This window comes from Heptranchias perlo, chromosome 26, assembly GCF_035084215.1.
Source record: "Heptranchias perlo isolate sHepPer1 chromosome 26, sHepPer1.hap1, whole genome shotgun sequence".
Lineage (NCBI taxonomy): Eukaryota > Metazoa > Chordata > Chondrichthyes > Hexanchiformes > Hexanchidae > Heptranchias > Heptranchias perlo.
The window spans coordinates 42,632,249-42,649,664 of record NC_090350.1 but is presented as its reverse complement, the minus strand read 5'-3'; the positions used below and the strand labels follow the sequence as shown (position 1 = coordinate 42,649,664).

At 46.0% G+C, this 17,416-nt stretch overlaps 2 protein-coding genes across 3 annotated transcripts in view; one reads left to right on the top strand and one right to left on the bottom strand.

The window, feature by feature from the left end:
- The window catches only part of LOC137342881 (protein lin-28 homolog A-like), a 42,916-nt gene extending 39,519 nt beyond the window's left edge, over window positions 1–3,397 (top strand). Inside the window, exon 4 of the mRNA XM_068007055.1 lies at window positions 3,025–3,397. Within this exon, the coding sequence (XP_067863156.1) occupies window positions 3,025–3,397 (373 nt within the window). The remainder of the gene's footprint in view (window positions 1–3,024) is intronic.
- A 9,271-nt stretch (window positions 3,398–12,668) lies between these two features.
- The window catches only part of LOC137342742 (prolyl endopeptidase-like), a 30,170-nt gene continuing 25,422 nt past the window's right edge, over window positions 12,669–17,416 (bottom strand). For both annotated transcript variants that reach the window (XM_068006911.1, XM_068006910.1), the window contains exons 14-15: window positions 16,449–16,605; window positions 12,669–15,214 (exon numbers count right to left, since the gene is read on the bottom strand). In XM_068006911.1, coding sequence (XP_067863012.1) covers window positions 14,923–15,214; window positions 16,449–16,605 — 449 coding nt within the window. In that variant the 3' untranslated portion in view covers window positions 12,669–14,922. The remainder of the gene's footprint in view (window positions 15,215–16,448; window positions 16,606–17,416) is intronic.

The window sequence follows — 17,416 nt, the reverse complement described above, 5'->3', positions numbered from 1 at the left end:
TGAGGATGGTGAACTCCCCCCAGGGTGCGTAGTTTGTTTGGGAAGAGCCCCTGTGACCTTATTCCCCCGTTATCAGTGTGATTGATTTTCATTTAATATTTCCATGGTGATTGAGACCGATGACATTGATTAATTGAGCCTGAGCCCCCATTGTGTTTATTTACCAATTGAGCCTCATGAATTATTTATTCTGCATCACTTGTTTAGTTGCCTTCAAAGGTCAGGAGGTGATGATTAAAGTAAGATGCCCATTCCGGAATGTCATTTCACCTTTGCCTAGTTTTCCCCCTCTCTCTGCACCTTTGGTCACTCCATCGATTCCGAGCTCTCCGTTCTCGATCCCACAAACAACTGGAATCTATTTTCCCTCCTAATTTCCTGGCCACCTCCCGAGAAGCATCGGCCCCTATTGGGGTTTAGTCCTGCGGGCACTGGAAACCCTTCCAGGAGGTTCCATCGCCTCGACCCCACACCCCTGCCATTGTTCGCCCGACATGTCACTCATCGTGGAAATAGAAGAGAAAGAAAGAGTGTGCATTTATATAGCAACTTTCACAACCCCGGGGCGTCCGGATGGTGTGGCCCCTCGGTGCGGCCCCTCCAATGGCGCGGTGCCCCCTCGATAAGTCAATAATGGTGGCTGTAATACCCACAATCCTCTGAGCTCCATGTGTGACAGTGTGTATATATATATTATATTTTGAGTGTGTATATGTGACAGTGTGTGTACATATTATATTTTGAGTGTGTATATGTGACAGTGTGTGTACATATTATATTTTGAGTGTGTATATGTGACAGTGTGTGTATATATTATATTTTGAGTGTGTATATGTGACAGTGTGTGTATATATTATATTTTGAGTGTGTATATGTGACAGTGTGTGTATATATTATATTTTGATGTGTGTATATGTGACAGTGTGTGTATATATTATATTTTGAGTGTGTATATGTGACAGTGTGTGTATATATTATATTTTGAGTGTGTATATGTGACAGTGTGTGTATATATTATATTTTGAGTGTGTATATGTGACAGTGTGTGTGTATATTATATTTTGAGTGTGTATATGTGACAGTGTGTGTACATATTATATTTTGAGTGTGTATATGTGACAGTGTGTGTGTATATTATATTTTGAGTGTGTATATGTGACAGTGTGTGTATATATTATATTTTGAGTGTGTATATGTGACAGTGTGTGTGTATATATATTATATTTTGAGTGTGTATATGTGACAGTGTGTGTATATTATATTTTGAGTGTGTATATATTATATTTTGAGTGTGTATATATTATATTTTGAGTGTGTATATGTGACAGTGTGTGTATATATTATATTTTGAGTGTGTATATGTGGGTGTGTTTGTACTTCACCACGTCCTGGGTACAAATACTCAATCAGTAACAGAGTTGTGCCTATTTGATAGGTTTTGGTGAATGTGAGTGAAAGTGTGAATCTGAGTGTGAGAGTCTGAGTATGAATGTGACTGTGTCTGTGAGTGTGAATCTGAGTGTCTGTATGAGTGTGACCAGCTGTTTCCAATGCTCCTGTTGTCTGAATAGGGTCTCGATGGCAGTGCAGAGTGTGGGCACTGTCTCACTGAGGGCTCCTAATGAAATCCTCAGCGTATTGTACAAGCACACTGTACAAAGCAAGTTACAGTGCTCTTCTCGAGTCCCAGTAATACCCACAAACATCGGCAATAAAAGGGAGTAAGAGCCCAGCAGGGAGTGTGGGAGAACGTTGACCGGTGCTTTGAAGGCCCTGCTGTTAATGATGTGACATTGCCCCCTGCCGTTAGAAAATGTCCATTCAATGACCCTCCAGCTGGTGGTGAACCTTGTGCACATGCAGGTTTTAATGAGCCTGTATTTCCTTTTTAATGAGTTTTATGGCTTTCCCTGCCCTCTTGCAGCTGTCTGCACATCTGCCTGATATTTTATTAATCAGATTGAGTCGAAGGTCCAGTGGTTTTGTCACTAATCATTGGTACCAGCACTCTTTACTAACTTTCAGTGCAGGTCACTTTGCCAAGGAGCGACTTGCCCAATGGCCAATGGCCATGTGGCAACAGAGTTGTTTTTTTAACAATAACACACATTCCACATGAACAGACTGAAAAAAAAAGACCAACAGGAATCTAAAGGCTTTTAAATCATGAACATAAGCTGCTGAAACCCTTATCCGTGCTTTTGTTACCTCCGGACTTGACTATTCCAATGCTCTCCGAGCAGGCCTCCAATCTACCACCCGAGATTCTGTGCTCAAGTCTCTGGAGTTATGCTAAACCTTTATAAATCATTGGTCAGGCCTCAGCTGGAGAATTGTGTCCAATTCTGGGCACCACACTTTAGGAAGGATGTCAAAGCCTTGGAGAGGGTGCAGAGGAGATTTACTAGAATGGTATCAGGGATGAGGGAATTCAGTGATGTGGAGAGACTGGAGAAGCTGGGGTTGTTCTCCTCGGAGCAGAGAAGGTCAAGGAGAGATTTAATAGAGGTGTTCAAAATCATGAAGGGTTTTTGATAGAATAAATAAGGAGAAACTGTTTCCAGTGGCAGGAGGTTTGGTAACCGGAGGGCACAGATTTAAAATAATTGGCAAAAGATCCAGAGGGAAGATGAGAATTTTTTTTTAGGCAGTGAGTTGTGATGATCTGGAATGCGCTGCCTGAAAGGGTGGTGGAAGCAGATTCAATAATAACTTTCAAAAGGGAATTGGATAAATACTTGAAGAGGATAAAATTACAGGGCTATGGGGAAAGAGCAGGGGAGTGGGACTAATTGGATAGCTCTTTCAAAGAGCCGGCACAGGCACAGGCACAGGCACGATGGGCCGAATGGCCTCCTTCTGTGCTACAAAATTCTAGGAGTGGGACTTGAACCCATGACCTTCTGACTCAAAGGCGAGAACTGAGCCGAGGCTTCAAAATGCTTCCTGTGGAATCTACAGTAATTTTCTATTAGCTGGAAGTAAACACTATATGTGTTAACCCTAGTCTTTGCCTTGTTTCAGATGCTATAACTGTGGCGGTTTGGACCATCATGCAAAGGAATGTAAACTACCTCCTCAACCAAAGAAGTGCCATTATTGCCAAAGCATTAGTCACATGGTGGCCAACTGCTTAATCAAAGCTGCTCAGCAACCACAATCTGCCAGTACTCAGGGAAGACAGGAAAGCAAACCTACAACTGGACCCTCGGCCTCCTCTCCCTCGCCCAGCCTGTCACCCGACGCGGAAGAAGAACTCAGCACTGCCCTGCTCCTGGAGGAAACGGGGGAACAGGTGGAAAAGCTGCTTCCGGAAAGTTCCGAGAGCGCTCTGCAAGAGTCCGCCGAGGAACAGAGCAGGCAAGGGTCGAGTTTGCAGAAAAGAAAAAAGACCTGACGCCCATCATGCATGGGAACCAATTCAGGAAGCGAAACTACCTCAGGTTTACCCACACCGCCGAGCTCCAAACCCAGCAGTTCTCCATCTCAATCTAAAGGACTTCACCGTGAATCCAACTTCTTCTCATTCTGATTATGAATAAGATTTGGACAGATATTCAGCTAATTGAGGCATACTGAAAACCTTTTTAGACAACAGACTCCTCTGTGAGCCCCCCCCCGCCCCCCCCAAATCCAAACCCTGCAAATCTCCAGAGGTCCATCTTAATTCCTGTAATGTTGAGATTTTATGTCGTTTGTGTCCATTTTATAGCTTAGCTTTTCCCAAAGAGCTGAGAGCAAGAGGTTTATCTGCCCGTGATATAAGTCCCTATTCCTTGCTCCCTGCCAATTCCTTTTTCTTCCAGGTATCATCAACAATGGCTTGAGTAGCCAACAACCCACAGTGACTATTCTGAAGGCTGACTTGCATTGAATCCTGAACACTGACCATCCAACAAAGATGTTCCAGTTCCTTCACCTCTGGCCCATGACCTGTGAATGAGGCCATTCTCCCCCTACACAATTCAGTCTTTAATTCACCAAACACCAGGTGGGATGATGATGAAGGAGTGATGTGCCCTTAAACACTTTGACTACACAGCTACATCCCAAAAAAATTGACAGTACTCACATCTGGGACAATCATTTTCCCTTTTAACTGAAGGTTATTGATCTCATCAGGTGCTCATCTACCCCATGTCTGGAAGATCTGACTTTCTACTGTTGATTAGTCAATGCTAAGAGTTAACTCAATAACACTCTCCTTTCTCATACAGGTACCACAAGATGGAAATAATAATGTCATAGGATCTAGACTTGGCCTTCAGGTAGTGACAGATTTGGATAATTTCCCACCAAAGCTCGAGTGCTTCTTGTGATGATATATCTCTAACGAGATATTATAATCTACGTTAGGTTAGCATTACATAGAAATACAGAAAATCTCAAGCCTGAAAGCGACCACAGGTCCATCTGACCTGACTGCCTATTATCCTAGCAGTTGTAACCAGTGATATGTTTCTCCAAGATACTTGTCCAATTTTACCTTGGAGACCTAAGCCAATTGGCTCTACAACCTTCCTAGATCAGCTGGAAACTGACCCCCCTCTCAGTATTGTTTCCTTCCATCCCACTTTGATCTATCTCTTATGTTGCTCAGGGCCTGCACTGAAATGAAGAATTGCTGATTGACGAGAGGAGGTTTGAAATGAATGACCCATTGCAGGTAGAACATGGACACTCAAACCTGGTGCTCACTGGTGGGGCATAGTCCAACGTCCTGAGAAACCCACCATGAGATGAACCTCCTTCTAAAGCCAGAAGATAATCTTATCAGCAGTAGGAATGTATAGTTTTCCCCACTCCTGTTCACTGATTCATGGGGATGATATGAATGATGAAGGTGTTAATGGGTTTGTATGAAATTACTTTGCCTGCAAAGGTTCTGACTTGTTTATCTTAAACAGGCTAACGCCCGTGAAATGGCAGATGGAGTTTCATCCAAACACGGGACGCAGGTCATTGTTCGTAGCACACAGCACCATGTTTTGGAATCACTTCTGTCCGTTTGCTCTGGGATGTGTAGCAGTGTTACATGAAACCAAAGGCCCTGTCTGACAGCTGGTTGTTTGCTGTCTGTGGAGTGTTTACCAGTGTACCTCATCACCAGTAGTCGGCACCTCCTGTTCTGATGGAGCAAGTGTCTTCACTGAGATGAAAGTGGTGAGGAAATTCAGTGTTAGGATTTCTGGAATTTAATCTGATAAACAACAGCACCCCCCCTGCTCTATAATAACATCCCTGTGTGTGATATTATGGCCCAGTGAACTGCCAAATCAATCCCCACCCTGCACTTGTCACCCACTGCTGTTGTATCAGCCGACAAAGACACCGTTTGCCCAATAAGATGCACGAATCTCACAATCTGTTTTTTAATTCATGAGCGTCGCTGGCATGAATGGTATTTATTGTCCACTCCTGGTTGCCCTGACGGAGGGGCTTACTAGTTCACTTCAGAGGGCAGTTAGGAGTCACATATAGACCAGACCGGGTAAGGACGGCAGGTTTCCTTCCCTAAAGGACATGAATGAACCAGTTGGGTTTTTAATGACAATCTGATACCAGATTTATTTTGAACCTGAATCCCAGGGTGAGATTTGAACTCTCGGTCTCTGGATTACTAGTCCAGGTAACATGCCCACTACACCACCTGCACTAAGTTAAAGCCGGCCTGAATATGGTAAATGGGGTAAATTTGTGTCTTTATCCTTCCAGGCGCAGAGATTCGCCCCGGGGAGAGCCGTTGGGAATTCTGCCGCACGCCCCCTGCCCATGGGAGGCACATGCCCGGACTCCTGCCACACGGAGCTCTACACTGGGGTTGCTGGAGACCAGGAACTGACCCCACCGTTATTTAAACATCGCACAATACGGATAGGCCCCGGAAATCCACGGGCCACGACCCCTGTGGTTGTGCCGGGGCCAGGCCGTGCCCTCCAGCGCTGACCTGTCGGGAGTTTGTGGGGTCAGTGCTGGAAGGCCACCTCACGGGCAGGGGGCTCTCAGATACAAGCACCATCGCGGGCACATCTCCAGCAGCCACCTGCCCCAAGAGGCTGTGAGGAGCATGGTGCCCGCCCACCATCGGGGATAGAGGGGCTTAGGCCCATCATCCCAGAGATTCCATTGAGTCCCTCTTCCTGGCCTGAACCCCCCCCCAACCCCCTTGGTGGGGCCCACTTGTCTGGCTTAGACTCGCTGCTCCCCCCTCTCCCAGGGGCCCCACTTACACTCTTTTGGAGGCTTCTCGATGTTCCAACCTCCAGCCTGGCCTGAAGCAGGAACACTTGGCATAGCCAACTTTCGACCAGCCAAATTTAAACTTTACTTTTTTTTTTACATGAGGGGATCAGGAGGGGAATTTAAAGCTACTTTAGGAATATTAATGAGTTGCAGGCTGCCTCGTTTTTACCCAGATTGTACCCTCACCCAGGGAAATTTTGATCTCGGGGATTTAAAAAAACACCAGGCAACTGGTCAGCTTCGAAAATGTCTTTAAAGCGGAGTGACACAGATTCCAGCTTGGCCAGCAGTGAGGGTGCAACAGCTGGACAGCAGCACACCTGGGCTAGGGAGGGGGAGGGGGTGAATGAGCCAGTATTACTGCTTCTAGCCAAGGTACTGACGTGACATTAGCACCCCAACTGCTGTCAGCTAACGCAGTATAAGTCCAACTATTGAATTTCATCCCTTTGTCCATCTCAAGTTAGTTTTGCCCCGTCCTGAGCTGAGATTAGAGAACTGACCGTTCCAGGAAGTGAAACTGCCCAGAAATTTCCCAACACAGCGACGATGCTGTTCAGTTGCTGGATATTTTGGGCTACGTCCAATCAGAATTTGTAATTAAATGTTTGCAGGATTTTTACCAAGTGCGTTTGGGAGAGAGATTGAGTTGTTCGGGCCCCACTCGTGTAAAGGTATTTTGTTACATTGGTAGGTCAGGTAGAGTTTACAGATGGACAGTTGTAATAGTGATAGTGACCTCCACTAGAAGACTTAAGGACAGTCGTGTCTCAGGGACTCCAATTATCCACCCGTGACAAGTTGTAGTTTCAGCTCTGACGAGGGTCAGATTCAGCAAGTCCACCCGCGCATTGAGTTATCGAGTCCAAATCCCCTATGGTGCTCCCTTGACATCTGTCCTGTCTTGACTACCGAGTTATAACTGGAACTTTTGTTTACAATCTGCCAGTGAGATGCTGCAATTCTTGTTTGTGTCTAAGGGGGGTTGGGGGGATGTTTGGAGAGTTGTATGTACATCCACACTGAATGCACCATAGTGTATCCAACCATCATCTCTGGACAATCTCTTTGTGACAGACTCCCACTCTTCCTCCCCAACTCAATCAACTGTGCCTAGACTCAGCCAGTGCCCCCTCACCAGGACTGGAGACTGGTCCCTCTGAGGTGGGGAGAAAAGACCAACATCACCCAACACAAGGCAATTTCTTCACCATTGGAGTGATTTTTTTTCTCAATATTGATACGGTTCTGTTGATTTTTTTTTAATGCCACGGTTACACATGCACTCCCTGTGGAATTGAGGATAGACCTGTCGAGACCAGCTGGCCTCACCTCATGGTCACACTTGCTCTGATGCTCAAATCCATTGGGATTTACGGAATGGCCCAGTTACAGTTTATGCAATGTTCAAAGCACACTTTTGTGAGACTTGGAGATCACTGCAACATTACCAGACCGAGCCAGGCCAGACAACAACAACTTGCATTTATATAGCTCCTTTAATGTAGTAAAAGACCAGAACAAATCCCAGTTTCACAGGGTCTGCTATGAAAAGAGGGGAAGAGAGGGGGACTCAACACTTCTTATCAGCCACATGGCACTTTGTATCTTGTGCAAGTAGAATCCTTTTTTATGTGAAACAGTGGCTTTGTTTCACTTGATGATTTGAGTTGACGGGCAATTTATGGAAAGCTGTGCCAATGGACCATGTGCCAATGGACGATGTGCCAATGGAACACTGCCAATGGAACACTGCCAATGGACCATGTGCCCAACCATCAGATTGAGGTTTTTTTGTCAACTGCTAAAGTGTTAATTTTTGGGGGGAAATCTTGCACCATCCTCCAGAGGAAACAATTTTAAAATTAGCACAGCTGCCAGAAACAGCCGATTGAGAATGGACCCTCCTCCCTACCCCTCCTCCTTCCTCCCTCCCCGTCCCACCGTAGCGTAGGGTGTAGAAAACACCCAACCACTCCCCTTCGCTCTGAGCTGGCTGCGACATCTCTGAGCGTAATTGGGTCTCTACCCTCTTTCGCCCTTGATAAGGTACTTGGGAGCATTCATTCCACTGAAAACAGCAATTCTAGCTAAAACACAATGTGGCCTCTACTGAAGCAGGGTGATCTTGTTTCAAGTCCAGTGACTAGGTTCAATAGCGTGATCCCCTTTTCCAGAAGTACACAACCCAGACAGGGAATGGGACCGGGAGGTGAGGGCAGGGGGAATCACCTCTTCCATTTACTAATATTTCACTGCAAACCGTAGCAAAGAACTCCATCACACTGTAAGACGCAGATATACACGGAACAATGTAAACCCGTGTTTTAAAAACCAGACCGTGAGTGTCTAGAAATCTGCAGCCACTCAGGAATAGATCACCTGGGTCTAAAGCCAGAAAAGGGCAGGAGAGAGTGGAGCAAGGGTTGTGAAAACTGGAAATCTGATTGATCAGGACCTAGTAAGAAACTGGTATTTTTTTTAAAGTAATGTTTAAGTCTGTGTGCTGATGTCAGTGTAAGCTCCATACAGTGCTTGCAGACTGTTTTAATATATTGTTTTTGTATTTTTATATATTGTAATGTATAACTGCAATCAAGTTACTCAGGATGAAAAGCTCTACTCAGGGACTGAATGAGGCTGTTTCATTTTGGTAGTGTAGTGTTCTGATGTATAATCGAACTGCAATGGTACAATTCTGGTGAAAACTGGATCTACCTCTCAGTATTTTTTGTATGATGGTAGTTTTCTGATAGTCTTTCAGACCAGATATTCCTCTATATCCACTGGTCTGTAACTTCTCAAAAATGCTTAACGACCATTTGTTTTTTTAATAATGTTGATCTCATTGTGTCGATTGGTTGTGTATTAAAGGGAGTGCAACAGTTAGGGACAGTCAATGGATTAATTGAGAGTAAACACTGATCCAAATGGGAGATCAGTCAAAACAATCTGAGATCCAATCCCTCCCAACTCCTGTATCAAACAAAATATCCCACAGCTTTCACTCTCTGGCAATCTGAACTATTTTAAACTTCCAAGGGAATGATCAGGCAAATTCTAGGATTTAAAAGCAGCCAGAAATAAATCAAGGTGAGGTCATCCCATATCACAAGTTGATTGCCTCACCATTACATCTTCTTAATTTTTGGATTCAAAGTGAAGTAATTACCGATTGTGAAAAAGAATAGTTTCAATACAGTTCCATTTTGAGATGTTCCATTCCTTTGGTCCTTAGTGTATCTGAAGCAGGCCAGGTTATCCACTTACGATGCTCAGGGTCTCACTCTGCAACTTTGTGGTTCCTGCTTTGACAGTTGTATTGTCTGACTGGCATTGGTAAGAGGTCGCTGTTTCAGGTACCCAAGAGATTTATTTTCCCTCTGGTTCGAAAGAAGCCGAGACAGGAAAAATCAAGGAAATAGTGAATAGTGATTCCCTTAAACACCAGTGAAAATCCTACGTAACAGAAACGGGATTTGACTTAATTGGACTCAGGACAGCTGCGACCTGGCGATAGACTGAAAGTGCTCTCTGATGCCTGTAAGGATCCAAGGTGAAATTAATTTGGGAAGTCTCACACAGTTCCCAATGAGCTCGGAAGCACATTAAAGAAGTTCCATAATAGATGGGCAATCTCACTTTGAGGGGCCAGCCAGCTGATTGAAACAGGAATGATGCACAAGGGTCCAACGGATACGGAGCTGGCCGAGATCTATGGGATATAGGGCTAGCCAAGAGTCTATTGGAGATACAGCTAGCCAAGAGCCTATGGAATATGGAGCTAGCCAGACAACTGTGGTCCAAATTTTACTTATGTTTGCGAAATACTTATCGGACATGGCCAACAATTCATGAGACTATAGTGCTAGCCACACAAAAGCATAGAATAAGCAATGGAGGACAAAGCTAGATTGGAATCTATAGGACTCAGGGTTGGTCAGTAATCTGTACACAGTCTGGTGACAGCTGTGGACTGCAGTGCTCTTCTGAGGTTGAGGTAAAGGTACATTGGGTAAAGGGAGCTTTATTCTCTACCTATGATTTTACTCTCACCTCGTGTGGGTGCTTAATGCTGACACTTGGGGCAAAAACCTACAAAAATTCCCACTGTCATCTCTCACCTTAACCAGCACAAAATACATCATAAAGGGGGAAAAAAAAGCAACACAATTTTCCTCTGAACAGGAACAGGAGGAGGCCATTCAGCCCCTCAAGCTTGTTCCGCCATTCAGTTAGATCATGGCTGATCTGTATCCTCTCCCTAGGACATGAGGCCAGGTACCAGAACAAACATTGCCTATTTTAATAATTGTTTTTTCCTCAATTGATTGTCCCCACAAAATTGAATGTTTTCCATTACTGTGAGCAGCCATATTCTACTGCGGAGAGATCAACAGCCTATAGTCTCCAAATCAGGTCATGCTGTTTGCCGCTGCTGAGTAAAATACACAGAGAACCTTAAAATGTCAACACATGAGGCTGCTGTCAGTAAAAGGCCAACAGACAACCTATAGAATGCAGCATTAGTAAAGAGCTTATCTCACACAGAGCCAAACCAAGATCTATAGGATATACGGCTAGCCAAGAGTCTATAGAATATGGAGCTAGCCAGACAACTATGGTCCAAATTTTACTTATGTTTTCAAAATACCCATCAGACACAACCAACAATCAACAGAATATAGTGCTAGCCACACAAAAGCATAGATGACAAAGCCAGATTGGAACCGACAGGACACAGGGCTAATCAGTAATCTGTACACAGTCTGGTGACAAGCCAAGGATCACACTGCAGGTATCTGGGACAACTGGAATCATTTCCCCTTTCTCGATGGGGTTCACCAGTCCGACCACTGTTGCACTCCCCTCGTGTCTGTCTACAAACAGTGTCCATTGTGTGGATGTAAACTCTGCTGTATTATGCAATAAGTAGAAAGGCGTTTAGTGTAGATCGGATAGCAAGGTGTGAAACATATGAACTCTTTTTAGCATTCATTTGTCTCCCTCAGTCACAGCCTGTGCTTCGGAAAGCGAATATTTCATGCCATTTATGTAGTGAAGTGACAGAGTATACACAGATCGTGTACACTTCTCAATTTGAATAACTATACAGAGCTACCTCAGAATAGATTTAATATCTTACTGTGACTAAGGAGTGGGACTCACCAAAAGGAAGATGCAATTTCCTTACGTTTCCCCCCCACCAAATCTCTTCTAGTTGCTCCTGTGAATAAGACAGATGTGAACACTTTTTTTGTGCTTGTCTTGTATGTATCAGTATAGTTACCTAGATACTCACTAGAATTTGTTACTTATCCTCCTAAAAATGTGATATTTATATATATCGTGTTTACCTTTTTTTTTATAAACACATTTTTAAGACATTGTTTACAGATCGATGGATAAACCAAAGGATGTAATTGAGATTGTACAGAGAAAGAAGTGACAGGAGAATGTAGCATCGTTTACTGCTAGGAACCAAAGCAATGCAGCCCCAATGGGTTTGAACCACTGATACGGTGAGGCTGTGTGAGGGACTAGCCCTGTGAAGCATTGAGAGCCAGGGAGCAATCCACAACTGTAACAAACACATTTTCAAGAAGTGAATTATAATTTGACTTGAAATGAAAATTGGATTAAAAAAGGATTGTGTTTTGTGTACATTTTCTTGTCTGTGGTTTTTTTTTAACCTGTGTATTTTTATAATATATGGGGCATGGATCTCATTAACCTAAAAACCCTACTGTGACATTAATAGTGTAGTGAAAGAAAGAACTTGCATTTATATAGTGCCTTTCATGACCTCAGGACATCCCAAAGTGCTTTACAACCAATGAAGTACTTTTGAAGTTCATTTCTAGAGAGATAGAATTGAAAAGCAGGGAAGTTATGTTAAACTTGTATAGAACCTTGGTTAGACCACACTTGGAGTACTGTGCACAGTTCTGGGCTCCCTATTATAAAAAGGATATAGAGGTGATGGAGAAGGTGCAAAAAAGATTTACAAGGATGATACCAGAACTGAGTTTATATCTATCAGGAAAGATTGAGCAGTCTGGGCTCTTTTCTCTAGAGGGGTGACCTGATAGAGGTCTTTAAGATTATGAAGGGGTTTCGATAGGGTAGACATAAAGATGATGTTTCCACTTGTGGGGAAGACCAGAACTAGGGGCCATAAATATAAGATAGTCACTAATAAATCCAATAGGGAATTCAGAAGAAACTTCTTTACCCAGAGAGTGGTGAGAATGTGGAACTCGCTACTACATGCAGTAATTGAGGCGAATAACATAGATGCATTTACGGGGCAGTAAGATAAATACATGAGGGAGAAAGGAATAGAAGGACAAGCTGATAGGGTGAGATGAAGTAGGGAGGGAGGGAGGAGGCTCGGCCTTAATTCAGATTTTTAACCATTCATGTTATTTTAAAGAGAAAATCTACACAGTGTGGCTGTTTATTTCATTCTTTGCCCAGACACAACCTCAAAGATGAGTGCTGTCTACAAGCTTTCTGAATCAGCATCATAATTACAACTGTCATCAAAGGTACCTGAGGATATAATTCAGTGTTAGACTGAACACTCCATAAAGAGAAAGAAAGACTTGCATTTATGTAGCACCTTTCACGACTTCAGGACATCCCAAAACACTTTAGAGCCGGTGAAGTACTTCTGAAGTGTAGTCGCTGTTGTAATGTAGGAAACACGGCAGCCAATTTGCGCACAGCAAGATCCCACAAACAGCAAGGTGAAAATGACCAGATCATTTGTTTTAGGTGTTGGTTGAGGGATAAATATTGGCCCAGGACACCGGAGAGAACTCCCCTGGTCTTCTCTAAATAGTGCCATGGGATCTTTAACGCCCACCTGAGAGGGCAGACGGGGCTACAAACTGCTTTAGATGAGGAATCAGCCTGGAGCTTCTATTAAATCAAGGTCCCCAACTCCAGCAACCGCCAATGGAAACCACTGGAGGGCAACACGTACATTTATATATCATCTTTCACACATGGAAATGTTCTGAGGTGCTTTATACTCTCTGGGTGAGCAGTGGACATTGAGCAGGTAGCAGGAGAGAATTTAGAGGAGGGGCTTGAAATCCTGATCAAAGGACCAAGTTTCAAGAAGGCTTTTTGAAGGAGGAGAGCGAGGTAACAAAGCCGGAGGTGGGTGGGGGGGGGGGAAATGGGGAAAAGGGGTTTGGGAATGGAATTCCAGAGTGCAGGGTCAAGGTGCCTGAAGGGCCCACTATCGTTATAGAGGTTTGGAGCAGAGTGAAAAATGGAGGTGGGACCAGAGATGGAAGAGCATAGGGAATAAATGGTGACACAGAGTTGGGGAAGATTATAGAGGTCGTGTGTGGTGAGGCTACGGGATTCCTGAAGCTGAGGAGTTTAATCTTGAGTTGCTGAGAGGTGGGGAACTAGTGGAAGTCAGCAAGTATTGGGTAATGGGTGAGCGTGACTTTGTCCAGAACACATGAGCTGCAGAGTCCTGGATGAGAGGCAGAAAATGACCAATTTACGATTTTGGTGAGTAGTGAAATGGGGTTCTACTTTCAGTTTTAGATTCAAAAAGTTTGAGAATTTACAACACATTATCATTGTTCAATCTCCTGACCCGCCATTTCACAAAAGTGCTCATATTTGAGCATTAAATTGGCAAAGGACGTAGAGAGAAGCAAAAAGTCATCGAGTGTGGGAAACGGCTTCCCTGAAGAGACCAGCCTGAGGTTGAGAACTCACAGTGATATGGGCAGATCGGGAGAGGACACAATGGGGCCCTCGTGTCAACCCATCTTTTAAATTTCAAATTCACGGTTCTCAGATAAAAGGTGATGAGCTGGGCACCCTCGTTTACTATTCCCAGGAGCTGCACCAGGGTCCCACCGACCTTCTCCACCAGGGTCCCACCGACCTTCTCCACCAGGGTCCCACCGACCTTCTCCACCAGGGTCCCACCGACCTTCTCCACCAGGGTCCCACCGACCTTCTCCACCAGGGTCCCACCGACCTTCTCCACCAGGGTCCCACCGACCTTCTCCACCAGGGTCCCACCGACCTTCTCCACCAGGGTCCCACCGACCTTCTCCACCAGGGTCCCACCGACCTTCTCCACCAGGGTCCCACCGACCTTCTCCACCAGGGTCCCACCGACCTTCTCCACCAGGGTCCCACCGACCTTCTCCACCAGGGTCCCACCGACCTTCTCCACCAGGGTCCCACCGACCTTCTCAACCAGGGTCCCACCGACCTTCTCAACCAGGGTCCCACCGACCTTCTCCACCAGGGTCCCACCGACCTTCTCAACCAGGGTCCCACCGACCTTCTCCACCAGAGGGTACGAACATACGAAAATGATGGGCAAGAAAAGACCAGCTGGTCCATCAAGGCTGCCCCTCACCCCACGATGGCTGGAGAGGATACTTCCCCTCCAACTCCCCAACCCCGCAGCTGTGTGATCTCCTGGGGGAGGCAAAAAAATAGACAAAACCCAGGGCCAATAAGGGAAAAAATACCCTGGAAAATTCCTCTTTGACCCCCTCAGGCAATAGAAACCAGTCCAGTAGATGAAGCACAGAAAGAAAAGGAAGAACATGAACTAAAACAAACAAGGGCTTCAATCTGCTTCTTAAAAGCAGTCAACGTTCTTTCTATTGCGGACTAAGGACTCCCTCACTCCACCCAGCTCAGCTGCAAGGTTTCAGCAATGAAGGCAATGATATCCGACTCTTCCTCGATCACCTTGGTGGTGGGTTTTCCAGCCCCGTGCCCAGATTTGGTGTCGATCCGGATCAGGAGAGGGTTCTTCTGATTGGGGCTCCGCCCCACCATGTGTTGCACGGTAGCGATGTATTTCAGAGAGTGAAGAGGAACCACTCGGTCATCGTGGTCAGCGGTCAGCAGCAGCATGGCTGGGTACTGGACACCTGCCTCTGGCACCTTGATGTTGTGGAGTGGAGAGTATCTGGGGGAAAAAACAGTTCATATTCATCATCGTTAAAAGATTCCCCCGGTCGCCCCTTTATTTGGTAACAGCTCTACAATTGGTAATAGCGCCATTGGGCGAGGGAGATGGAGGAAGAATCAGCCAGGGTTCCTGTTGGAAAGTGCACACGAGCAGATTGCGGGGAAAGGGGAAGGGGAACGGGGTCAGGCTTAGCTGTGACCACCTCTTCCTGATGGAACAGTCTTTTGGAACTCATTGTCTAGGATCACCCATGATAAATGGGCATTTGGGTAAAGTACCCAGAGCCATGAAACTGTACCCCAGTGAGAGTCAGTGCCTGTGGAACTGTACCCCAGTGAGAGTCAGTGCCTGTGGAACTGTACCCCAGTGAGAGTCAGTGTCTGTGGAACTGTACCCCAGTGAGAGTCAGTGCCTGTGGAACTGTACCCTGCTGAAAATCAGTGTCAGTGGAACTGTACCCCAGTGAGAGTCAGTGTGTGTGGAACTGTACCCCAGTGAGGGTCAATGCCTGTGGAACTGTACCCCAGTGAGAGTCAGTGCCTGTGGAACTGTACCCCAGTGAGAGTCAGTGCCTGTGGAACTGTACCCCCGTGAGAGTCAGTGTCTGTGGAACTGTACCCCAGTGAGAGTCAGTGTCTGTGGAACTGTACCCCAGTGAGAGTCAGTGCCTGTGGAACTGTATCCCAGTGAGGGTCAGTGCCTGTGGAACTGTACCCCGCTGAAAATCAGTGTCTGTGGAACTGTACCCCAGTGAGGGTCAGTGTCTGTGGAACTGTACCCCAGTGAGAGTCAGTGTCTGTGGAACTGTACCCCAGTGAGAGTCAGTGTCTGTGGAACTGTACCCCAGTGAGAGTCAGTGCCTGTGGAACTGTACCCCAGTGAGGGTCGGTGTCTGTGGAACTGTACCCCAGTGAGAGTCAGTGTCTGTGGAACTGTACCCCAGTGAGAGTCAGTGTCTGTGGAACTGTACCCCAGTGAGGGTCAGTGTCTGTGGAACTGTACCCCAGTGAGGGTCAGTGTCTGTGGAACTGTACCCCAGTGAGAGACAGTGTGTGTGGAACTGTACCCCAGCTAAATGTAACTGAGGGGCTCCATAATATTAGTGTGCTTTAAGGCAGCTCCCTGCAGCTGACTGCACATGTTTAAGAAATGCGTCAATGCCACCAGCTGATGCCCAATAATGCCTGTGACACCAGGGCTGTGACAGGGACCCTGCCCACAGCTCACTCACTTGAAGAGCCAATCGAACTCCTCCTTTTTATCGGAACAGCCGTAGTCAGAGGTCCAGGCGTGGCCGATGGTAAATTTGTGAAACTTGAGCATGTCCATCACTGCAACTTCAGCGACTGCGCAGCCAAACAGCTCAGGCCGCTGGTTCACACAGGCCCCTGTGGGGGGAGATACTGCAGTCAAAAAACGCTGATATAACACTGAGACAAGGTGAGGGAGGCCATTCGACCCATCTAGCCCTTCCTTCCATAGAAACCTACTGTCCACCCATCACAGCTCCTAACTGCCTTTCTCATCTTTCCCCATTACTGAGTCCTGACATTAGGGATTAGCCTTGTGCCTCTACTCTGCATTGCATCCAGGACTTGCCTGTTTCCTCGGGCCTCTGTGACTAGAGTTGAATGCAGTACTCAAGATGCCGCCTGGCCGGAGCTCCACATAGCATCAGCATGGTGACCTCAGACTTAAATCTACTGATCTGGTAATCCAGCTCAGCACTGTGTGTCAGCCTTGGCTCAGTGGGTAGGAATCTTGCCTCTGAGTCAGAAGGCCATAGGTTGAAGTACCACTCCAGAGACTTGAACACAAAATCTAGGCTGACACTACTGAGGGAGCGCTGCACTGTCGGAGGTGCCGTCTTTCGGATGAGATGTCTGCCCTCTCAGGTGGTCGTAAAAGATCCCACGGCTACTATTCGAAAAAGCGCACAGGAGTTCTCCCCGGTGTCCTGGCCAATATTCATCCCTCAACCAACATCACTAAAAAACAGATTACCTGGTCATTTATCTCACTGCTGTTTGTGGGATCTTGCTGTGCGCAAATCGGAGTGTGTTACAACTGACCCCAATTCTGCCCTCACCCAGAATCCACACTTTCCAGCAGGAGTCAGTAGCTAGCAATCAGAAGCTGATTTGCGCCCCCCACTCTCGCTAAGGCCTCCAATTGTATCTTTGCCACGGCCTCCTGGGA